The sequence below is a fragment of the Myotis daubentonii genome, chromosome 9, assembly GCF_963259705.1.
Source record: "Myotis daubentonii chromosome 9, mMyoDau2.1, whole genome shotgun sequence".
Classification (NCBI taxonomy): Eukaryota; Metazoa; Chordata; class Mammalia; order Chiroptera; family Vespertilionidae; genus Myotis; species Myotis daubentonii.
In genome coordinates this window covers 70,718,397-70,742,457 of record NC_081848.1, presented here as the reverse complement: position 1 = coordinate 70,742,457, position 24,061 = coordinate 70,718,397, and the positions used below count along the sequence as shown (strand labels likewise).

General features: G+C 60.0%; 2 protein-coding genes across 5 annotated transcripts in view; one reads left to right on the top strand and one right to left on the bottom strand.

The window, feature by feature from the left end:
* TSPAN18 (tetraspanin 18) overlaps nt 1-5,981 on the top strand; it is a 145,602-nt gene extending 139,621 nt beyond the window's left edge. Inside the window, exons 10-11 of the mRNA XM_059709588.1 lie at nt 3,563-3,646; nt 3,810-5,981. Of these exons, the coding sequence (XP_059565571.1) occupies nt 3,563-3,646; nt 3,810-3,857 (132 nt within the window). The 3' untranslated portion in view covers nt 3,858-5,981. The remainder of the gene's footprint in view (nt 1-3,562; nt 3,647-3,809) is intronic.
* A 764-nt stretch (nt 5,982-6,745) lies between these two features.
* TP53I11 (tumor protein p53 inducible protein 11) lies at nt 6,746-23,148 on the bottom strand. Of its 4 annotated transcripts, none has more exons than XM_059709591.1 (8): nt 22,951-23,148; nt 12,418-12,501; nt 11,868-12,027; nt 11,217-11,275; nt 10,959-11,007; nt 10,467-10,563; nt 9,554-9,655; nt 6,746-9,108 (listed from the first exon to the last, which is right to left on the bottom strand). In XM_059709591.1, exons 3-8 carry the CDS (start codon nt 11,994-11,996, stop codon nt 8,975-8,977), a joined length of 570 nt encoding a protein of 189 aa, XP_059565574.1. In that variant the 5' UTR covers nt 11,997-12,027; nt 12,418-12,501; nt 22,951-23,148; the 3' UTR covers nt 6,746-8,974. The 4 variants fall into 4 exon arrangements, with proteins under 4 accessions (XP_059565574.1, XP_059565573.1, XP_059565575.1 ...); XM_059709590.1 differs by having other exon boundaries at nt 12,422-12,501; nt 22,951-23,147; XM_059709592.1 differs by lacking the exon at nt 22,951-23,148 and adding an exon at nt 14,365-14,384 and having other exon boundaries at nt 12,422-12,501.
* Between the last annotated feature and the right edge of the window lie 913 nt (nt 23,149-24,061).

Genomic DNA, 24,061 nt, shown 5'->3' with positions numbered 1-24,061 from the left:
GTGGCCAGAGCTGGCGGGTGGCGGTCATCCCAGAGGCTCTGAGGGCACTCCAGGATCCCATGGACTGTTGACGAGATATGGGACCGAATGGAGGCTAAGGAAGCTCCATCCAGGCTCCTGGCATCCAAGCAAAGGGGTAAAGGATGAAGGCGGCCGATGGCTCAGTGACGGCACAGGCCTGAGGAGTGGGCATTTTGGCTGGGGTTGAAGGGTGAGTAGGAGTGTTCCAGGGTTCCAGGCAGAACACTCCTTGAGCTTCTTATAATGTAGGTTGGGAGCCAGAACTAGAATCAACAGTGGGGGCCCCTCCTTGGTCATGTACTCTGTTTGGGGGAAGCTCACATTGGCCACATGGGGGCACCTCCTGGCTCCAAGGGAGCAAGATCAGGGAAGCTCCTAGACTTCTTGCAACCCTAGAACTTCATCTCAGTTACAGAAGAATCCCTTCCCCTTCCTGTGACACAAGGTTCCCCAATGACCAGCCCCTGACCCCTCAGTGTGTATGTGAGACCAGAGAGACAGGACAGAATGAGGGTGGACTCATGCCTCTTATTGGATTAGCCCTTTAATGCAAATTTCATGGGAGAGTTCCAGATGCACGGGACCTCCAGGGGACGGGAGACAGGCCCCTCCCTGCTCCTGTGGGGCTCATGGCTTAGTTAGAGGATGCAGATGATAAACAAGAAGCAAATAAACCAAAAGTGATCATTTCACGAGGCAACAATGACTAAAAAGGAAGTAAAACCAGATGATGGGCTAGAAGGGACCGGAGAGAGGGCTCAAGGCAGGCCTCTTAGAGTCCCAGGGGAGGGGACAGTTGAGCTGAGGCCTGACTCTGACCATCTGGTGAGTCTCTTTCCAGCCTCAGCCTCCTCTCACCAGCTCAGCACTATCATCCCCTGCACCTGCCCATGTCATGTCAAAGGGTACACAAGGCCCCAAAAGCAAGTTCCTCTGCCCCCACAGTCCTGCCCTCCTGCACTGAGGGAGAGAGATAGCAAGAAAGAGACGAGGGCTCTGGGATCAGGTCGCTGCTGAACTGGGGAGGGTGGGCCACCCAGGGGTTGGGTCTCTGCCGTGAGGACAGACTGCAGGACATGGGGGCAGTTTCAGGCTGTGCTGTCAGCTGGCCCGGGCTGTTGACCCCTATGTCACCTTGGCCAGGACACACTCTCTGGACCTCAGGTCCCCTATACAGTGGCAGAGACAGCTAGCTGCCCCCACATTCCATTCACCCCTTCCTCTTTGGAAAGAGGGGCTTTATAAGACCCCATGACCACCAGGTAAAGGCTGCCCTTCCCAGCCTCCCTTGCAGCTAGGCCATGTGACCAACTTCTAGCCAAAGGGAGGTAAGCAGATGCGATTTGTGCAACTGGGTAACATCCTTAAAGGAAAGCACTGTGCCTGCCTCCCCCCCGCGCACCCCCCCCCCAACCCCCTGGCTGGAATGCAGCTGTGGTGACAGACATCTCTGACTTGATGTCTGGATGTCAGAGTATCAAGGGAGGAGCCCGGGCTGCTGACAACTCCATAGAAAGCCGCCACCACTCAGGATTTAATAAGAAAGACAAACAAACGTCTCAGTCAGGAATGTCTGGTGCACGTGGCCAAACCTCTAATCTGAGGCCACTTGTGAGTTGTTCTGGGAAGACTTTCATGGGCCCTGGTCCTTGAGGGCTTCATCCTGACATGCTTCCCATTTCTGATTCGCACTCTGATGATGCCTCCGTCCGTCTCCTGGGCGTGGCTTTGCTGTCGGAGGCTCAACAGAGGGCCCCGGGCGGCTGTCTTGTTCTTCAGGGCATCTTCCTCTGGTCTGAGTGACTGGGACTGACTCCTGGGACTCCTTCCCCGGGACACTCACGTCCCTCCCGAGCCTCCTCCCCTCTGAAAAGCCTCTGCCGTGGGACCGTCTGTTTGTTTTTCCTCCCGAACCCACTCCCCTAAGGCCCAGGGTGCATTTCTGACGGCCTGGTGTCCCATCGTAGGCAGCGGCAGCATGTTCTATTGCAAGTAATGAAATCCCAACTGAAGGGGCTGAGCCAATCCCTTTCCACGCGTGGAAACGATTCTAGGAGACGGTGGCTTCTCACGCTGTACCAGTGGCCCTGCCATGTCAGCCAAGGCTGGTCTCTGATTTCTGTGGCCTTTTCTTGTGTTCACCACTTCATGATGGCAAAGTGGCTGCTGTGGCTCCAGACATCCACCCATGTTCAAGGTGGGAGAAGGGGAAAGGGTGGCGCCAGCTTCCTTCCCAGAAACTTCCAGGCAACTTCTGCTTAGGACTTGGTCACATGGCCACCAGGAGCCAGGGCAGAGGGCACGCGCCTATGGGTGTTGAGTTAGTCCGCCAGCCCTGTTCACCGTTGAATTCCAATGAAATCAGAAAATCTCAAAAAAGGTAACCCAGGATGAATACTTGGGCCCCCCCATGGATATGATTCGAACCCCTGTGACAGCTTCTCCAGCTCATTCCTCAGCTGTCCCTGGGTCAAGACAGTCACCCAAGAGTCAGGAGTGAGTTCTGCTGGAAACAACTCAGAGGGTCTCCCAATAGATGGTGACCTTGCTAGACCTTTGTTCCGGGCCAGTGTGGTGACCACCGAAAGGAAACCATCCATATTCCCCATTTGTCCAGGTGACCGTCGGTCTTCTCTCCCCTCAGCATCGCTGTTTCCCTGCCTTATCCCCACTGTCCCCATCTGCTTTGTGGTGGGTTGTGAGTGTGGGCGCTCTGTGACCTTGAAACAAAGCGCTACCCCTTATCCTTCTGGAAAGGGAAAAGCAATGTAGCCAGAGAGCAAGAGCAGCAGCACGTGCAGAGGCCCTGGGGTGGGAGGGAGCATGGTGTGTTCCCGGACCCAAGAGAAGGCCTATAGGGCTGGAGCACAGTGAATAAGGCAAGACTAGCTCAAGGTGAGGGCTCAGGAGGGCCACACGATGCAGGGCCAGCAGGTTCATGCTGAGGATGCTGGAAGAGCAATGGAAACCCACACCCAGTTCTCCCTGGGGAATGGGGGCCATGAGGGCGTTCCGGCTGCTCAGTATCGGGGGCCTCTATTGGCCGGCCCAGTTGGTTCAGTCCAGGGACCCAAAGGGCCTTGGTGCCGAGCCAGATGGAGGGGAGATGAGCAGTGAAGGCCCCAGGTGCACCGCCCACAGCAGCGGGGGGCAGGATGTCTTCTCTCTGCTGGACAAGGTCCCCTGGGTGAGCCTGTCGAAGTCAGCTTCATGCACAGGAAGGACTTACTGCTTCTGTCCCTTGGGGGGGGGGGGGCGAGGGTGTGGAGAGACGGGGGGGAAGGATTGTCTTGCAATGACACCCAGAGACGCAGGGGATAACCCCCTGCCCCCTCCCCCCCACAACTCTGCGCTCAGACCCTTTCCACCAGCTGGGATGTGCAGAGGGAGGGAGGGCAGCCTTCAGGGATGGAAGCCTTGCTCCATGAGCTTGGGGGCCACACGCCAGTTTCCCGGCTTCACAGCCCTGGTCCCTGACCCCTGACCCCCGACCCCTGACTATCCCTCGGGCTGTGGATTCACCTCTGGTCCGTTCCCCCAGGGCTGTTACACAGTGATCCTCAACGCCTTCGAAACCTACGTCTACCTGGCCGGAGCCCTCGCCATAGGGGTGCTGGCCATCGAGGTAAGTGAAGGCCCACTTCTGTGGCTCCTCCCCAGAAGCAAGGCACACTGGGGGTTTGGGGCAGACCCCCCATGGGTTAGTGTTAGCCCCTTCCCCTCAGGCTGGGCGGCCCCGTGGGAGGCCGGGGCCCGGCCTAACTAGCCAACTCCTACTTTCCGTGCAGCTTTTCGCCATGATCTTCGCCATGTGCCTCTTCCGGGGCATCCAGTAGAGGGCGTGGCCTGGAGCCTGAGGAGTCGCCCTGCCCACCACTGCCCAGTCAGTACCCAGGCCCTCCTCCCCCCGGCACCTCTGCTCCTGGGTCCAGGGGTAGGAGGTGAGGCCATTGTGAGTGGCCAGGAGAAGGGCCAGGGGAAAATAGCTATTTTTTTAACAAAACAAAATGACGGAAATATGGACTGATGTGCCCCGCCTGGATTCCGGGGTGGGGCCGTGGGCTCTGCACCCAGGCTGCCGTCTGCACTAGAGACCAAAGGAACACCGTGCCCGGCCCCCTCCTCGGCCCCACCGGACTCCCGCAGCCCTGGGCTGGGCCCTCTCCTCACGGCCTCGGGATCTGGTGCCAAGAAAGTGAGGATTTAGGCAACAAGGAGGCAGAAGCAAATCTGGGGGAGAGGTGGGCAGAGCCCAGGGGCCCACGGACTCTGGGTCACCACGTCCTTGAGAACCTGGCACCTCCTCGCAGCCCCTCGTCCGGTCGATGGAGCTGTCCCTGCTCCTGCTCCGGCCAACAGTGGGCTGCGGACACTGGACCCGAGAACGGCCCAGCTGGCGGGGTCCTCGCTCTCCCCAGCTGTTGGACCGAGTATCTGGGAGGCCCAGAGTATCATCACCCACGGTCACACCGCACAGGCGTGACATTCTGAACAAGAACTGGGTGGTCTCCGGGGCTGTCGGTCCAGCAGAGCTGCTCACCTCCCTCCCGGGCCCCGGCATCATAGTTTCCCCAGAAGAGACAGGGCAGCTGGCCAGGAACTGCCTCTTCCCAGTTCCACTGCTAAGATGATTCTAGACTCTCCCTGCCCCACTCCCCATCCCCACTGTTTGCCTTCCCAACTCCCCACCTTCTAAGCCCCCAGGAACACACACACACACACACACACACACACACACACACACACACACGTACACACACCAGAGTCCCTTTTCCACGCTGCCTGTCTCTGCTCACAAGCCTATCACTTCCCTGTTCTCCACCAACTCCCTGGCTCCCAGCACTGGAAGGAGCCCCCAAGATCACCCGGTTCTTCTCTCCCCACCCAGAACTGTAGCTTGGATATCTTCTGCAAGATCTCTGCCAGACATCTCCACCCTCTTCTTGCACACCTCCAGGGACGGGGACCTCACTACCTCCCAGGACAGCATTCTGCCTTTCGACGGCTGACTTCAGACTTCCCTTTTTCTGTGGTTCTGCCCAAGGCTCTCTCACCTTTCCAGAGTGTTAAGGCCGCACACTGTCTCCCCCTGCACCCCGTTATCACCAGGCTAAAGAATTCTAAGGCATCTCATCATTTCTGTTGTGACCGTTTCCTACCCCCTCACCGTCCACAGCACATTTCTGAGTGCTCCCTCCAGGCTCAGGCAGGAAGAGGTCTTCCCACAGACTCACTGACACTCACACAGCTCCCACAGATCAGCCCCTCAGAACACAGACCTCAGGTTCTAGACCAGTGCTGGCAACTGGATTACAAGATGCCTCAGCCCTGCTGAGTCAGGAGTGGCTGGTGGAGGCTGTGCAGAGGATCTGAGGTTTGGCCTGGGCTTGGTGGGAGAGGGCAGTATAATCCCGATTATATAATCCTGATTGGTGATGTCGGTCCCAGGCGTGGGAATGGGAAGGGTAGCATGATGCCTGCCTTCCCCTCCTCTCCACTGTCCCTTCGGGGGCTGGGACAAGCCCTGTCGGTCTCCCAGGCCCTGTGCCAGCTTCCAGCCTCCCCTGCTTCCCAACGACTGGGGGGGAGAGCTGCGGCCAGGCGCCCCGTGCTCCCCTGCCCTGCCCCGTGCTCCCCTGCCCCCTTCTGAGCTACACCAGAGCTCTGTGCCTGCTGTAGCGATTTGGTTAGACCTTTCTCCCAACTCTCCCTTCCCCCTCCCACCCGTCCTCTCCGCCTGGGTCTTCCCCTGTACCAACCTGCCCTGGCAATCCCATGATGCCACGAGCTCCCTAGCAACTGGGCATCCCAGGATCCAGGGGCCCCACAGCTGGTACCCCAGCCCAGCCTGACAAGGGCCTGGGGCCTGCCCCTCCAGATCCACCTACCACTCATACACAGCCTCCTGGAAAAGGCAGGTGTCTGGTCTGAGGTTGACAAAAAAAAAAAAAAGAGAGAAACTCCAGGCTGGGTAGGCAGGACTGGAGGTCAAATCGGGCAGCTGTGGCTCCAGTGCAGGGCGGCCCAGGGGAATCTGGGGCCTCGAAGGTAAGAAGTGCCCATACCCATGTGAGAGGCAGGTCACGCAGGACCATTGGCTGAGGCAGGGGGGTGAGACTCCCGCCAAGGACTTTCCAGAACGGTGCCAAGGAACCCGAATCTGACCCTGCTGACCTCCCAGGCACCGGCCACCCAGGCTGGAAGGGAACCCGGGATCTGCTCGGGCTGGTAGCTGTTTGCAAGGCTGCCTGTGGCTGTCGGAGGGCAGGGGCTTGGGGCTTGGAAGAAAGCAAGCCCTGCCCCAATATGAGGAGCCTCCTGGGCTCGGCTGTGGCGGTTACAGTATAGCCCATACGGTTACAGTATAGCCCATACGTAACAGGTGCTGGTGGCAGCTGCCGGCTGCGGGGGGGGGGGGGGGGGGGGCAGCAGGTAGGAGTACCTCTGCAGGTCAGGGAAGACCTTACACGGGAGCCCAGCACCCTCCCTGCTCCCCAACTACTGCCTCGGGGAGAAGAGACACTGCTTGGGGGCTGGGGCCCAACCTCGGCCTCCCTTGCCCCCCCTCTCCTGTCCTTGCCTGCGGGGCCTGCCGGGACACCCCCAAGCGAGCTGAGGCCCCAGCACCCATGTCTGCAGAAGCCCCCTTCCCCCCCCCCCTCGTGGGTCCCGTCGAAAGTCTATTTTGAAAATGGAAAATGTTCCTCGCAGTAGAGAGCAGAGCTAATTTATCATGTTTATTCCCGGGACCCCTTTTATATTATATATCAAGAGTTTTGTAATATAAAACAACACCCACACTGATGGTTTTGCACTGGTTTTTGTGACCGTTTCTTACAAAAAGAAAAAGGAATGAAGAATAAATAGTGACCGTGAAGAAAGGTGGCCTTGATTTGGGGGTGGGCTGGGGTGGGGCAAAGGGGACCTGGGGGGCTGGGCAGGGGCATTCTGGGTCTCCCCAAGTCTTCAGGATGGGAGCTGGGCCTTCCTCACTAGACTTGTGGGTCCCCTTGTCCCTCCCCCCTTTGTCACCGTCTCCTCCCCAAGGACTCCCCCTCACTCTCGCCCTGCGCGCCCCTGCCCCCCAAGGCCATGTCTGCCTGCCAGAGCCCCTCCCTCCAGGCCTCACTGGAATGTTCAAGCAGCAGGAAGTGCACGGACACTGCCCTCCGGTGGGCCCTCACCACACCCCGTGCCCTGCACCCCGCACCCAGCTGAGAGTGAAGTAGGGTGGCCAGTCAGCCCCAGCAGATGCCGAACACAGAGCCCGGCTCCAGAGCCCATGCCTGCCTCCGGAGGGGTCTACCTGTCGGGCCCAGCGGTTATTCGGACAAACCACCACCTGCAGGAGAACTAGCCGGGCCTTCAAAGGCATGGGCCAGATGGAGGGCCTGGCCTTGGTCTGGGGCACACCCACCAGTTACCAACAGCACCTCCCAAAGTGGGCAGTGGGCAGCCTGCCTAGGGCTCTCCCTGGGGACAGGCACGCACGTCAGTGGCAGGAGATGGACGCCAGGAAAGAGCTGGCCCTTTCTTAGGTCTGCCGTCCCTTCGGCTTGGCCGTGGTCACCAGCAGCGTAGCCTTAGGCCCCTGACCCGCCAGGCCTCGCTCCTCAGCTGTGCTGGACACTAGGTACGTGGCTGCAGGGACAGCAGCCTGGGGCCCAGTGTGGGCAGGTTCCCAGGCACAGGCCCACCCGGCAGTAGACAGAGCTGGGCTTCACTAAAGACCACCCATCTCGCCCCCAAACACTCTCTGTTCCAGACAGAAAGCGAGACTGGGCCTGGGCTACTGCTCTCCACACCGTCCCCAGGACACAGGGCTGGAGAGGACAGTGCTGGGAGGGAGGGAGGGAGTACTGGGGGACACACAGGCCGGGGGACGGGGGGGTCTGCAGGGCTGTTCATTCTGAGGGAGCCAGGTGTCCGCCTTCTCCATTTGCGGGGCGGGGGTGGGGGGCTGGGGGCGTGGAGGGACATGAGAGGAGGTGTCCCGCTGAAATATTTCTATATCTTTCCCCAGCTGAGCTCGAAGGGCACCCAGTCCTATCCTGCTAGACCCTGGGGGCAGCCCAGGCTGGAGGTCCAGAGGGCAGCACCCTGGGGAGGGGAGGAGGGGAGGGGCTAAGCCGGGTGAGCATCAGACCCTGGAGAACATGCCAAGTTCAAGGCTTTTCTTCTCATCTCCAAGCCCCATCACTTACAGGAGGATCTGTGTGTCCACGTCAGGCCAGCCTGTGGTGAGGCCTCTGGCAGCCTCTGCACCCAGGCAGGTTGGGTGAGGGAGGCTCCTAGGAGGCCCCAGGAGCTGGGGTGGAGGCAGAGCAGCCTGGATCGAGGCCCCGGAGAGCCTGTGGTGGCCGGGACAGGGCTCTGCTGCTGTGGCCTTCCTGTGAGGTCGGCAAATGCCAGCTCAAAGACAGCCACCCCCACCTGTCGGCCTGCGGCTGGGCTGTGGGGAGATTAGGTGCCTGTGTTTAGGGGTGGAGAGGGGCCCCCACATGTGGGAGGGCCCACAAGGAGTAGGGGCACAAGGTCAAGTTCTTGGGTTTTCCAGCTGCCTGGGCACTCGATTGGCTGGGGGTGAAGGAGAAGGACAAGGAGGCAGCCCACAGCCTCTCTCAAAAGAAAGAAGAGCGTCCGGCAGAAGGGGCAGGACCTCGCCTCAGCCCGATACCCCGTGATGCAGGCTCTTCAGTCCGTGTCTGTCCAGGGGATCCGAGACCAAGAGGCTCAAGAAAAGAGGCGTCGTTGTGTGGGGCAAAGAGCAGGGTGCAGAGGCCCTGTCCCTCCTCAAACCTGAGAGCCCTGATCACAGCATTCGGGGAGAGCCCGGGAGGAGGAAGGGGGCCGCTCCTGTCTGCCTGGGGCAGGGCAGGGTCCTTCCTGCCTTCCATGAACCAAAGGGAAACTGAGGCCTCGGGCCTCCTTGCCCAAGAAGGGCCCCGGTCATTTAGACTTTCTTGGGTTTTCGGCCGACTTGGTAATAGTAGTAAACGCTGATGGCGACAAAAAGGAGGCGGCTGGCCAGGAGCAGCAGAATCCCCAGGGACATGAGGCCGGTCTCGGCTAGCGTGGCAGTGACCACTGTGGGAGAAAGGCCGGGAAGGAACAGAGGTCAGAGGGCTGTGCCCTCACCCCACCACAGGACAGCAGGCTGATCCCTGAGCTGGGGGTCCTGCCAGCTGGCTGACCCCACAGACACGTCTGTTCTGATGTCCCCCACGCGGCAGCGGCAGGAACTGAGGTTTGCATGCGGGCAAAGCCCGTGTGTGCTGTCACCCCAGTGCCGGGGTGCGGGAGGCTGTGGAGATGCCCGAGTGTGTATTCAGAAGACACAGGTAGGTGTCCGTTGCGTGAGCACAGGTGTGCAGGCACACAGGTAAACACAGCTGCAGGGGGGCCTCCTCCTTAGCCAGGTTTCCATCACTTCCTAGAAACCTCAGTGGCAAGAGCTGGGAGGTGGGGGCAAAGCTGCCCTGCCCACCCTGCCGTCAGCCAGCCTCCCCTCCCTGCCCACCTCAGGACTCACCCAAGAACTGGACCCCGAAGTAGCAGGCTTCGGTGAGCAGAGTCCAGCGAATGATAACTTTCTCGGCCGTGTAGAGAGCATTCCACATGATCAGAGAGATACCTGGGCAGGGGCAAAGAGGGGTTGGGGGCAGGCCAGCCCGACCCACCCACCCATTTGGGGCAGGGGCAAGGGGCCTGTTCCTTGTCCCTTTGGCCCTACATGGCAAGGGAGCCCGCCCGGATCCTGTACATCCACATCTCCTACCCTCACGCATTTCCTCAAATTAAAACTCATCACACCGTGGGACACGGGGCAAGTCACATCTCCTCGCTGGGACTCAGTCTCTTCATCTGTAAAATGGGAGACCTGAGCTCTAGGTACCCTGCCCTTTCAGGTTCTGTTATGATTCTGGGTTGATGGGCTACCTGGTCCTACAGTCACATTTTCTTTTCAAATCGACTGCTGGAGACAGAAAACCTGAGTCCATGAAGGTCTCTCTCTAAGGAATTCCCAGGGCTGGGGGGGGCGGGGGGGGGGAGGCAGACCATATTCCCAGGAAGAACCACCTACTCAGCCTCTACCAGGCCAAGCTTACAGTGTTTATTTTGCCTGCTTCCCTAGGCTGTGAGGCCCTGGAGGGCAGGGCCCTGGCCTCATGCATCTCTGCACCCCAGTGCCCAGGTGGTGCACTACCAGCAAGTGCTCAGTAAATGCTGGTCCCGAAGATGGCAGAGCCCCAAACCACTGGGTGCATTTTCTATCAGTGGCCACAAGATGGCAGCATACACCCAGCAGAGACAGACAGCAGCTGAAGCGGGGCTCTGGGAAGGGAAGCCTCTGTACAGAGGAAGACTCCCCACGTTTCCCTCCATCCCAGTTGGGGCCCCAGCTTCCCATCACCTCCCCCAGAGTCCTCCCCAGCAATACTCACTGAGGAGCGCACCCCCATAGAGGCGGATGGGGGTCTTGCTGGTCACCTGAGCTCCATCAAAGACGGCGTCATAGAGCTGGTCGGGGAAGGCCAGGGCCTGGGGACAGCAGTTGGGAGGCTCAGGGGGAGGGGGACATTGTGAAAACTCCCTGGACATCTTCCCCCAGGAAGTGGGCCAGGGTCCCTGGGACAGTCTGGGGCCAGGACCTTAACTGCCCCCCAACCCCTTCATGCCAGGACAGAAGGCCCTGGAGTTGCCAGGGGCAAGGGGTTGCCAGGAACAAGGTGTTGGGACCATGGCCACGGATCCAGGATTCTGCGGGGCAGGCAGGCACAGGCGGATGTGTCAGGAGCCAGGACATGGGGGCAGCCAGCGAGCCTTGACAGATGGGGCCTCACGAAGGCCATGGGGTGAGGAGAGGCAGCAGGGTCCCCGGGCAGGGAGGAGCCCCTCGCAGAGGCCCAGGTTTCCGGGGTGGGGCGGGGGCTCACCATGACGGCAATGCCAGAGAAGAGCACAGCAGAAACAAACTGCCAGACCCTGGGGAGGCACCAATAGGAAGGTCACAGCCAACCCCTGGCCCCCACCGCAGGCCCCAGGGGATGCCCCTCTCCAGCCAAGGTGCCCAGGGATGGCTGGTCTGGGGGGAGGGAATGAGCTGGGATGAAATCCAGGGCAAGACCAGAGGGGCAAGGCTGATGAGACGGGGTCTTACTCAGCTCCCCCCTATAACACACACGGATGCTCACCTCAGTCCCAAAGGCTCCCGAACAGCAAACTTGATTTCATTGCCCAAGACCTGGCTGATCTGTGATCACAGAGGGGAGGGGTCAGAGGCAACCAGGGGGAAGGCATGCCCAAGCCACTCAACCCCCCAGGCCCCCTCCCCTGGCCTGCTCAGGAGCCCACCTGGCACCTATACTTAGCCAAATGGCCACCCGGGCTGGAAGGTCCCACTAAGGCCACCCCCTCACTGCCCCCCTGACACCAGAGATTAAGGGAAGCTGAAAAGACAGAGGCGGAGAAGGAGCGCTCGGGGGTCTGCCAGACGTGGGCCTGAAGCCCGGCTCCTCTGCCACTTCCTGGTGCGGCCTTGGACAAATCACTAACCTCTCTGAGCCTCAGTTTCCTCATCTATACAATGGGCTGATGCCTGTATCTGCAGCTTCCAGGACTAGCAGGATGACATAATGCTTCTAAAACAGCGGTATACTAACAGGCATATAATAAGCACTCAAGCCTAATTATCAGTTTTGTTATTATTCCCCTGGCATCTCCATTAAGTCTCTAGAAAAACGAGCTAAGTCTCAGGGCTCCTGCAGCTCTGTGGGTCTCGGCTACTCTTCTTGCAAAGTGGTGGCCAGACCCGCCCCCACCGGGTCCTCAGAGGCAGACCCCACCTTGGAGCGGTGCACCTCCCCGTCGTCATCCTCGCCGCCCACACCGAGGATCTTGCGGGTCTTCAGGCGGCTCACGAGGTCCGTCTGGCTGTGCTTCTTCATGAGAGGCGGGGGCTGCTTGGCCGCCATCTTGTCCTGGAGCCCGGCCTCTGCGGAAGGGCTGCAGGGGGACACGGGCCTCAGGCCCTGGGTCCCAGCTGCCAGACCGCAGGGGGCAGCCCGACCCAGCCCAGGGCCTGCGGAGGCTGGGCCCAGGATCCCCAGTGAACTCCTGCCCAGACAATTCCTGCTGCCCAGCAAGCCCTCCCCGCCGCATACCCCCTGGACTGAAGGCAGGGGAAGGAGCTGGCACAGGACCCGGCTGAGCCAGAGGAAGGATGGCCGCGGAATGGGCAGGGCTTCAGACAGTCCAGGCCTCTCCCCTCCCTGCCATCAGCACCCACCACCAGCCTCCCCCGTGCCCCCCGCCCCGCCGCGTCTGCCCATGACTTCCCCCAGGCCCCAGGCCCCGGCCAGCTCCCAGCTCCACCTTGGGCCAGGTCTTAAGCACCTACTGTGTGCCAGGCACCGTGCTGGGCAAGGGAGACGCAGAGATGAGTTGAGTGCCCGTTCTCGCCTTCTGTCAGCACAACACCTACACAAAAGAGACAGGAGTGAAAACCACAGTGAAGCAAAGGCTTCCAGAAGCTGGCCCTGGGGTGGCACGAGGCTCCTCTAAACAGAGCCACTCTGCCCTGCAAGATGGGTGCTGTTTACACACCCCTTTCTCAAATGAGAAAACCCAAGTTCAATGAAGTTCAACCAAGTTCAATGAGGTTCGACAGAGACCAGCAGTGGGTGCCGCCCGTATTCCAACATCTCATTCCCACCCACGGCCACCCTCTGGGAAGGCAGGAACATCACCCCGTTCACAGACAAGGCTCAGCCGGGAACCTGGGCTCGACTGGCCGGCCTCCCCAACCGGGCCTCCGACCCAGGTCTCAGTGCTGGGTGGCCCCAGGCGAGCCTCGCTGTCCAGGGCCGCCAAAGGCAGAGGGCAGAGATGTCCCTAGGTCCCCTCCAGTTTCCCAGCCCCCCCTCCCCACCTCCCTGTGTCTTAAAGCAAAATGACGCACCCAGCAAATAAACATCAGATCGGAGAATCAGACTGTGGGGCGTTCGGATAATGAGGCTATAGGCTTAGATACACTGGGCAGGATGCACCAGCTAGAGTTTGGAAAGGAGGGCAGAATCCGGCTGGGAGGTCTCCAGTGAGTGCGATGTCCGTGGCGATGGCCCGCCTAAGCTCCCCAGCCCCACCCTCATCTGTCAACTGGGGGCAGGTATGCCTTCCCCTCCCCCACACACACCTGGGGGCACCAGAAGGCAGCGCAGTGCCCCATGCCTGTAGGCGGGAGGCAGCCAGTCCCACTGGGGGAGCCAGGGCTTAATCACACTGCTCCTCGAGGACCCAGGAGCTGTCACAACACCTCAGCCACTTGCCACCACCTCCCCATGAATCCAGATAGAAGCTGTAATCAGCTTGGCATCCCTCCCGCTGCCAGGCGGGCCTGAGAGCCACCGCACAGTAGTATTTATTCCATGGGATGGATGTACCAGTGTCATTATCGTCACTCACCAAGGAACAACTGGGTTGATTCCAGAGTTTGATGACTGTGAACAAAGCTGCTATAAACATCCACATACAGGCTTAGTGCAACCATAAGTTTTCATTTCTCTAAGGTAAATACTGAGTTATACGGTACCTCTCCATTTTGCTCTAGGAGAACGCGCCAAACTGCGTCCACAGCGGCGGCCCATTTGCATCCCCCACAATGCATGAGCATTCCGGTTTCTCTCCCCATCCTGCCAGCACCAGGCATGGTCAGTCTTGCAACCGGTCCCCCTGTCTTTTAACCCTCTCTCCCAGGCTGGCCATGCTGCCTGACTCAGTCTTTACTGGTTGTGTGACTTGGGCAAGTCTCCTCACTTCTCTGAGCCTCAGTTTTCCCCATCTGTGAAATGGAGCTATACTACTTCCCACCTCCTAAAGATTTAGCAGCAAAAAGAGAAGCTTGGTCAGAGCACACAGTGCAGCCCCTGCACACTTAAATGAAGAAACTGCAGTCAGTGAGGATGTGCTGTGAGGCAGGTATAGGATGGTGGCCCAGGACCCCTGCCTGAGTGGGGGGGGGGGGGCGGGGGCTGATCTGTCAGCCATCAGTCAGAGCAAGTTACTTCTCTGAGCCCCGATGTTCTCATCTGTGAAATGGAAACCCTTACCTTTCCCCTAGGGCTGGGCTAAGGAGAAACAGCATGATGGACAGGAAGCGCTTCAGGAAGGGCCAGCTTGCTGCAGAAGGCCTAACGGTTAAGAGCTTAACTGCTGAAGTCATACCTGAGTTCAAATCCTGTCCGGCACTTCTTAGCCATGTGCCTGTGGGCAAGTCACTTAATCTCTCTGTGCCTCAGCGCGCCCCCGCCTCCCACCTGTACTTGGGGAAATAAAGGGTCCTACCTTCAAGGGATGTTGTGAGAACACAGGCTATCGTTGTGAAGTACCTAGGGCAGTGTGTCTGGCCCCTGGAAAGTGCCCGATGGAGCTGGGCACTTGGACACTCCGGCCCCGCCCTGGCTCCCCATGCAGCAGTGGCTCTGGGACGGAGGCCAGGGAAAATCAGAAGGGCCTCACTAGCATTTGCTAACATCTCCCTCCGTTGGGCAAAGCCCCCAGACCTCAGTCCCATGACGCGAGGCTGACTCTCGAGCCCCAGCCCCCAGGCCTGGGCTGTGTCAGTGACTCCAGCTCCTCTGCCCATTGTCCTCTCCCCAGCAACACACAAAGTCCCGTCTGCCACACAGGCCGGAGCCATAAATCAAAGACGGTGAGGCGTGGCAGGGCCAGCCTGCTGGGGCTGGGTGTAAAGGGGCTCCGTCTGACACTGGCATCACTCATAGGTGGGACCAGCTTTATCCACAGGCACTGCCACCGGGGACCTGGGCGGGTGGGACCCACTGCAGCCACCCGTCCCAGAGCCCAGCCCCAGCACGGAGCTCACCACCAACAAAGAAAGGGCCCTGGCACCTCCCAGGGAGAGTGAGAGCTTGAACTTGATCTCCAGGGAGTGGCCCCTGCACCTGCCTCGAGTTAACTTCTCGAGCACTGAGTTCCGTCCCATCTTCACCTGCAGGACCGGGCGCTGCCTGGGGAGGTAGGTAGGTGAGCAGCTGCACCACTCCTGTATACCCATCAGCCTTAGGCATGCCCACTCCCAAGGCAACCCTTGAACTTCCCTCCCCATTAGAGGCCATTCTATGTGTTCATTTTAGGCCTGGCCCCACTTTAACCTAAGAGAGGACAGAGGGCACCTCCTTCCGATCCTCTGCCTCCACTCGGGCTGGACACTGGCTTGGGGCAGCCAGACCTGGCTTTGAATCCCGGGTCTGCTCTCCTACAGGCGCAGGGCTTTGGGCAAGTCGTGCAGCCTCAGTGTCGACCCTGAGCAATGGGGGTAATGGGAAGGCCCACCCTGCAGAAGTGCTGGTGGACACAGGGCGTGCTGTGCGGGCAGTGCCTGCAGCAAGGCACCCTGCCCGCGACAGACAGGCCCACACTCCTGACTTCCCTCTCCCTTCACTCGGCCGCACACGATGGAAAAAGCCTGCCTGGCAGGGCTGTCACGCTTCCTTTCCCAGATCCAGTCTGAAGGGCCCCAGGGCTCCCCCGGATGCCAGGCTTCCCCAGCACCAGAGGAAGGTGGGGAGGAGGGCTGCCCCTCCATCTACACGCTCACTTGGGGGGACCTGCTAAGCAAGAAGGGAGACTGTGGCTTGCAGGCCCCAGCCCTGAGTTCATGACCCTCTGCATTCTGCCCTTGGCCAGCTGCTTTGACCTCGATTCCCAATAAAGCTGGGAAGTCGCTCCTTTTAATAGCTGTTTCCACTTCTGAACCACTGCTCAGCCAGGAGGCCCCTTCCTGCCCTCCAACCCCCCTCCCACCCCATCTTCCTTGTTCCTCCTCCCAGGGCCCTGCCCTTCCTCCTCTGGGCTCATGGGTCCATACTCCCAGTCATGTCACGGGCAGTTGGCCTCCTGAGATTTAACGAGCTGAAGGCAGGGCTGGTATTGTGCCCATCTGAGAGTGTCCCCGCTGTGCCTTGGCACGCAGTAGGCACTTTGTCAGCACAGACAAACGAGACAGGCTAAGAGAAGCGGATCTCACTGCCCACCCAGGACACTCAGGATCACACAGGGCCCAAGGGGGGGCTCAGCTCCAAACACACAGGGCAGAAAGCTGAGGCAGAGGGGACGGGACCTGCCCCAGGCCACACATGAGCCGGTGGCAGAGGAGGGCAGGAAGGGGGCTTTGCAGTCAGGCAGGGCTGGGCTTCAATTTGCTACTGGGCAGGTGGCCTTGGGCAAGGGCTCCCTAGGGTGCTGAGGACCCCAGGAGAGGGTGCAAACACCGGAGGACCTGGCAGCTGGGTGCCAGGACGTGGTGGGGTCAGAGGACTGGGTGAGAAAGCTGCCTCAGAAAGCTGCAGCCGGCACTGGGAGGGGACTGCCAAGGGGCGGGGTGTCAACAGGGCCTGGGACAGTTCCGGGCACATAGGCTCAGCATCTATTTGTGGTAAGTTAGTGAGTTGGGAGCGGGGTTGAGAGGCCCCTGCTGGCCAAGGTCTGAGTGGTAGCACCCCATCCCCACCCCCCTGCCTCCTGTGCTTGACATCTGAGGCCAGGGGAGAACATCCCCAAAATGCTCCCCGTGGCAGCAAGACAGAGGGGCCAGGGCTGGGCAGAGGCCAGGCAAAGCCCCCAGAGGCGGAACCAGCAGGAAGGGAGGGCGCAGCGGTGGTAAAGGTGTCAGAGGCGGATGACAGAGTGGGGTGGGGAGGGGCATCTACTTCACGACTGGTAAACTTGGGTTCAAACCTCAATGCTTTATCTCAATTAGGCAGTAACCTCAGGAAAGTTTCTTAACCTCTCTGAGCCTCTATTTCCTCCTCGAGAAACCACACTGCTCCTTCTCAGCTCGCAGGGCTGTGACGAGGCACACGGAGCAGGCAGTGGAGGGCCTGGCACGGGCTATGTGCCAAGTGAAGGACAGCAATTAGTAAGGCTACCGGGCGGCTGCCCAGGCCCTGCTCCTGCCGCAGAGCAGATGGGCTGGGGCATCGCTCTGCCAGTCCTAGAGGACCTCTCCCAACCCCCGTCCCCGGAAGCTGGGTTTCCATAGAAACGGCTGGACTACGGAGCTGTCCCCATCCTGGAACCTGACTGGCAGGGGGAGGGGAAGGAGAGGAAGGGGCCTGGGCCTCAGAACACCCACCACCTGTGATTCAAAGGGGAGTCCATGCTGCCAGTCTGCCAAGAACCACTTCCCTGCAAACAAGAGCCCCTGCTGGCGGCGGGACGCACCTGTCCTCCCATCTGGTAAGGAGAACGGCCCCCTGGGCATCCACCCTGGGGCCAGAGGGAGTGAAAGTACTTCCAGACCAGGAACTCCCTGTGACCCCCACCACGCCCTCTGAGACTGGGGTACTATCACCCCCATTTCACAGGAATGAAGGCCAAAGTGTCTCCTGGGGTAAGTGGCAGAGTTGAAATTCAAACCAAATTAACTGGCCATCCTGAGAGGGGTTGGGGAGCACGTCTGTGGGAGTGGGAGCCTGACCTCCAAAAAGCACTAAGCTCTAAGCTATCATCCCATCTCCCCCTGAAAGTCCCTGGCCCGTCGCCAGCATCTGCACGCCTCCCTGGGGTCCAGCCTCCCTGCGTTTGTGAAGCCCTGGGACTCCAGCAGGACCTGGGAAGGGCTCCTGGGAGACCCATTGTTCTGTTATCACATCGTGCAAAATAGCTGGAAATGGGGTCTGGGACTGGCAGCATCAGGCGGTTCGAGAGATGCAGGCCCTGGCCAGAGAGAAAGGGAGGCACAGAGCCCAAGCCAGGGGGCCAGAGCCACACCATCCACCCTGTGGTCCCTGTCTGGGGCAGCCCGTCACTCCTTTGGGCAAGATGGGGTTTAAAGACCCCCAGCCCAGAACCCATGACCTGGGCCCTCAGGCAGTGAATCTTGTGGGGTGGGGGTGGGGGGCAAAGGGATCTGTGTTCATATCCTGGCTGGGCATTTGAACCTCTCCATTCCTTAATTCTAAATGGGGGTGACAATGCCCGACTTACTAGGTGGGTTAGAGCTAAACTAGGAAGTTGCAGGACACAAGGGAGGCCGGATGGACACAGCTGCATAACCGACATCATCACAGTGGTCTCTGGGTGCAGGTTGTTGCCGGGGGGGGGGGGGGCAGGTCTCAGGGCCCACTGGCTAAGGGAGGAAGCCGAGGCCAGGCTGGCATGAGGCAGGGCTCCCTTGCTGCATGTCCCCCGGAAAGCGTACTTATTCTAAACTTTAGAATCTAAAGGCTGGGCCAGCCTTAGTCAGCCTGGTCCCTCAAGGAGCCGGTGAGCCAAGCTGCATCATCCATCTCTGTCACCGTCACCGTCACCACGGGCTCAGCTCAGGGTCCACGCTGCTGCAAAGGGCGAGGATGACAGAGTAGAACTGGCAGGGAGAGGAGGGAGCATGATGCGAATCCTGCTGTGGCAACAAGCCCGGTTCCCACGACAAAGCTCCGTAGTCAAGAGAGGGATCCCACGCTCCATTTCCACGAGCCTCCAGGAGCGCGAGCTGGCAGCAGAGGGCTCCCACTGAAGCTGGAAGGCTGGTGGGGGAGCCCGAGCCACTGGGCTGAGACAAGTCAGCTGAGGCCACCGGCCGATTCTGCCACAGGGCCAGACTCTGGGACTCGGTTTCCTCATCTGAAAATATGGGAGTGTGGTCCCTAGGGCCCCCCCGGCTGTGACATTCAGGATCTGGCTTCCAAACCCTGCCATCCACTAGCCACACTCCAGCTGCCGGCCTCCAGGTCCCGCCACTAGTTCTCTTGTTTTGAAGGTGCCTCATCTCCAGGAAGGCAGAGGAAAGCCCGAGCTCCCATCACAAACAAGTATCTGCAAAGCTTCAGGGACAGAAAGTAAACATCGCCTGCTGAGCTGCAGAGGGGAGAGGGCGGGCAGGGCAGAGGGCCCAGAGGATACATCCCTGGGGGCCTTGACCTGGGGTCTGAAGCTGCTGCTGTGTGCAGGGGGGCGGGGTCTCGCTGTCTGTCACCACTCAGAAGTCACTAAGAGGGTTTTTCCCTGGCCCTGCTGTCACTCACAAAGGGCAGACAGGGCACATGGAGAATTCCTGTCCTTTCCAGGGACCATGTCAGGACCCTCAGAGGCAGCTGGTGCTTCTGATCCCACGGGGCCGAGGTCATTGGGAGAGCCTGGTTCCCGGATTCCCTGCAGCCAGAGCTCCTGAGAAGGCAGTGGACACATCCTTCTCGCCTCCCCCCCCCCACCCCCCCCCCACCCCCCTAGCTACTCAGGAACTCAGAGAGGGAGGAGGGGAGGAGGGAAGTTTCCTTGAAGGGAGGCTGCACCATTTGAGTGAACTTTTTCAGAAGCAAATGCCTTCTGGGGAGTTGGAGGAGGCAGGCAGAAGGGTCCCTATACTTTTCCCAGGATGCTGATGGGCCAGAACCACGGTCCAGGACTGACATCTCCCCCGGGGTTTGGGGCCCTGGCTTAGTAATTAAAAGAGGAGGTCATGCCCAAACCGGTTTGGCTCAGTGGATAGAGCGTCGGCCTGCGGACTGAGGGGTCCCAGGTTCGATTCCGGTCGAGGGCATGTACCTGGGTTGTAGGCACATCCCCAGTGGGAGATGTGCAGGAGGCAGCTGATCAATGTTTCTAACTCTCTATCTCTCTCCCTTCCTCTCTGTAAGAAAATCAATAAAATATATTTTCAAAAAAAAAAAGAGGAGGTCACAACTAAAAAGGTCTGTGCTTATCACTTACTAGAGTCCCGGTGCACGAATTCGTGCATGGGTGGGGTCCGGCCCGCCCACCCCAATTGAGGCCATCGGGGGGAGCGGCTGCAGGAGGTTGGCCGGTCACCCCTGCCCCTGATCAGGCCGGTTGGCCAGCCACAGTGTGCGTCATAGCGACTGTCGTTCCCGTCATTCCAGTTGTTCAGGTCGCTTGGCTTTTACATATATAGATTAGCTGCATGGCCTTGGGCCAGGGACACCACCTCTCTGGGCCTCAGTTTCTCATCTGTTAAGCAGGTGTGATAATGACACCTGTGAAAAAACACACACGAAACACCTAGAAAAGCACAGTACCTGTTTCGTAGTGAACGCTCAATAGTAATGTTGCTGTTGTTATTCTCAGACTAGGAGACTCAGTCCCTTGCTTCAGATTTCCCCTTGACCTTACCATAAGCTTCAGGACAGGCACCCTCCAGGGACTCCATCATCATTAACCACGGAATGGGGCACTTACAAGGGGGTGGCCATGGGAAGGAAATGGGAAGAGAGAACCCTGGGTCAGCAGGAAGATGCTGCCCTGAGTGCACTGACAACAGGTGGACAGGGAACTGACAACAGGTTGCAGAGATATGGAGCCCCTTGGGTATAAGCCTGGGTGGCTCCCCTCCAGGTCCCTGGCACTTGGCCAGCTCTGGCCCTGGGAGGGGCACAACCAGGGCTGCGGATGAATGGTTGAGGTGCAGAGTGAAGGGAAAGTATTGTGGCCCAGAGTCAGAATATCAGGCACCCCCCCCTCCCCCCAGCTGCCGCTCCATGCTGTTTCGGGACATCACTTCCCTCCTCTGTGAAATGGGTAGGCTCCATCCCTTCTCAGCCAGCCTTGCCTCCTGTCTCGTCCCCACTGGCTCCTCAAATACAGCAGGCACATTCCAGCCTCGGAATCTCGGCACAGGCTGCTCTCTGCAGGATCTCTCCTTCCCAAAGATATCCCCACAGCTCACTCCCTCAAAGCCTGACCTCAAAAGTCACCTCCTCAGGGGGGCCTCCCTGACCACCCTATTTAAATGAACAATCCCATCGCTGGCCCAACACTCAGCTTTTCCCCTTCACCTCCCAATACACTATTGGTTTTGTTAGTTATTTGCCCCGTAAGTGTCAGTTCCCAGAAGGCAAGAACCTTTATTTTGTTCCCAGCTGTCTCCCAGCGGGGCGCTTTGTTCATTAAACCATTGTTGGTGTACCGCTCACGTTTTCCTCAGTGAGTGAAAGCACAGAACCGTCCAGGGACGTGTGGGATATAATGGCACTGGGAGGATGTGGGGATTGCTATCGTGAGATCTTGGGGGAGAGGAAGCAGCTGAGCCTGGGCTGGGAGAAGCTGCAGGGGGCCTGAGAGCAGGGGGGAGAGGGGGCTCCTGCAGAGAACAGACTTGAGCAGTGGGCCCCAGCTGGTGTTGACATCCAGATCCGGGTGAAGGGCTTTGGGCCTCAGCCCTTTGCTCTGAATTTGGGAGGACTGATTAAGGGGACAGCATGTGGTCTGAAAAGGAGAAGCCAGGGCAGCTGGCTTCCAGGATATTGGGGGCAGAGGGTACCTCGGGGACCCATTTCTCAGAGGGGATCACAGAGGCCTGGAGAAGACCCAGTACCTTATCTCCTAACAACCCCACAAGAAAAACCTTTCCTCCTCCTGGTCTGAGTGCGGAGCTTCGGCTAAGGTATGGCTAGGGCTTCCTCCTGTCTCTCCAACAACCACCCACCCCACCCGCAGTGTCCCTGGGATTTGAAGGCTGCTGGATGAGAGGGTTGTGGACCCCCCCTCCTCCACAGGCCTCCAGGGGCGAAGGTCCAAGAGGCCACAGAGTTGGGGTGAGCATTCCTGCAGCCCCGGGGCCTTCATCCCGCTAGACAGCCCCATCAGGAAAAGTTTGTCTGAAGGAAATCAACCAGGAAGTGCGCAGCGGTGGGGCTGGGGCGGTGGAGCCAGGAGGCAGCCTTGGCTCCGGAGGAACCTCGGACTTAAGGGCCTCCGCCACGCTCCTGCTCCTGCCCCGCCCCCAGCGCTCCGATCCAACCGAGAAATACGCTCCCCTAGGGAGGCAAGGAGGCAGGCGTGGAACCGGCACTCGCTGGGGGCGTGGAGAGTGGAGCGAGGGGACCCAAAGCGAAAGCCAGGCTCCGCTAGGCGCGCTGGGGATGGGCGCGGCGTCCCAGGCGGTTCCTCTACAGACGCGCAGCATAGGTGCGAGCTTTTCGCCGACAGCCGGGGACCCATCCACCCAGCGCCAAGCCCAAGGCCCCACACTGCCCCCTTCCAGCTCAGCGCGCCACGCGGAGGCGGGTGGGGGAGGCGCGCTGGTCTCCACCTGTGCCTGCCCCACCCCGCCCCCAATAACTGGGGCTGAGGCAGGGGTTCCGTTTCTGCCAGCTCCCCCCCACCCCGACCCCCAACCCCAGTCTGGACACCGAGATCCTTTACAGCCTTGCTCCTCGCCCCCTCCAAGGTGTCCTTTATCTCCCAGCTCCAGCCAGTCACCCACTTTGCAAGACGCCAGGCGGGGAGCTCCGGGCTATGGGCGCCTCCGGGTCCCCTGGCCCAGGATCCCCGCTCCCACGGCCCCCTGAACCAGTAGAGCCAGACCTGTGGGCTGCGGGAACTCTGCCATCTCCTTCCGGGGCCCTGCCCAGGCGAAGAGGGGAGGAGGGGGATTCGCAAGTTTTTGCCGCGCGCTGCCCGGACCCGGGAACAATGGCAGATTGGGGATGGGGGCAGAGGGGGAGGGGGAGGAGACAGAGACCTGCGCGCGGGGGCAGAGTCTGACTCCTGCGAGAAGAAAACTGCTCTTCGCTCCGTTCATCTCTGGCTCCGAAGCAAGAGCGAGAGCCCGGGACGGGAGGCTGAGGGCGAAATAAACAGTCCAGGAGAGAAAAGAGCGGAGGGACCAAGCTGAGGAGAGGGAAGCCGATCGGAGGGAAGGGCAGCGAGCCGAGAGCGCAGAGGAAAGGAGCAGAAGGGCTGCGGGGTGGCGCCTGGAAGAGCCAGGGAGAGGATCCCCGGGTCCCGGCCGAATCCGCCGGTGCCTAGAGGTCCCGGGGCGCCCCGCTCACTGCCCCCAGCGGTCCCCGCGGCCGCAGGAGCACCGCGGAGCTGCGCAGGCACCGGCCGGCGGGCGGCGAGAGGGGCAAAGTGCGAGGCTCCGGAGCTGCGGTGGGGAGCAGAACTTACGTTCCCAGCGCGTGCCGGGGCCGGCTTCGCGAAACGGGCGTGCAGGGGGCCCTCGGGCGCTCACATCACGCCGCCGCGCCGGGCAGGGCAGGGCAGGGCCGGGCTGGACTGCGAGCGGCACCCGCGCGGCTGGGGTTTGCCTGAGTCTGGAGGCCCGCGCTGGTCCCTCCTCTCGGTGCCGCGCTGAAGCCAATGGCGCGCCGTCCCCTCCCACGCACCGGGCTGCCGCGCCCCCAGGGTGGCCGCCGGGGCGGGCGGGAGGACGAGGTTGGGGGGACTGGGTTCCGGGCTCCCCAGCCGAGGCTTTCCTGGAAAACGCCGCCCGGGGGCGCGCTCACGCCCGAGGAGAAGACGCTTGGGAATCAAAATCCAGACCCCGCGCCGCTTGGCCGGGATGACTTTCTTGGCAAGTTATGAAGACTGCGCCCTTTTTGGGAGACCATCAACCACCCCACAGGTCGGCAAACCACACTGTCTTAGATATCCTTGGGGTGCTCCCTGGAGCCTAGGCCGGTGTCTACAATGGGAAGGAGTGCTTGGCTGGTAGACACCGAGTGTGCAGTAAGTAGCGCAGTTATAATGGTCACTGTCTGCCAGCGCATCAGGGCCACGCACTGAGCCCAAGGTGTTATGGGCATCAACTCATTTGATTCTCACAGCCACCTGTGAGGTCCGGGCGTTCAGTCCCATTTTACAGATGGCTGTCATTAATGTTTGATTTCATTTAGCCTTCTGGCTTCCAGCCTAGGCCCAGTCTTCTCTCCCGCCGCCCCCACCCCCTCCCCTTGGTGTGACTTTATCAAATAACATGATCACACACACACACACACACACACACACACACACACACACACACTGTCATGACTAAGATCTTATCTTGGGGCTCCCAGACATGTGGAGCGGGTAAGGATGCTCAGTTGTCAGACTAAAGAGGGGGTGAAATGGGGCTTGGGGGCTCTGGAGGCTCTTTGGGAGCCTTCCAGCCTAAAGAACCAGGCTCCTATAAGCAACACCCTTCCCCCCAGATTCTGGACTCATTTTGACCCTCGGTGACCAGTCATGTGCTCACCCCAACTTCCAAGACCCTGCCTGCACCCTCCTCCTTAGAAAA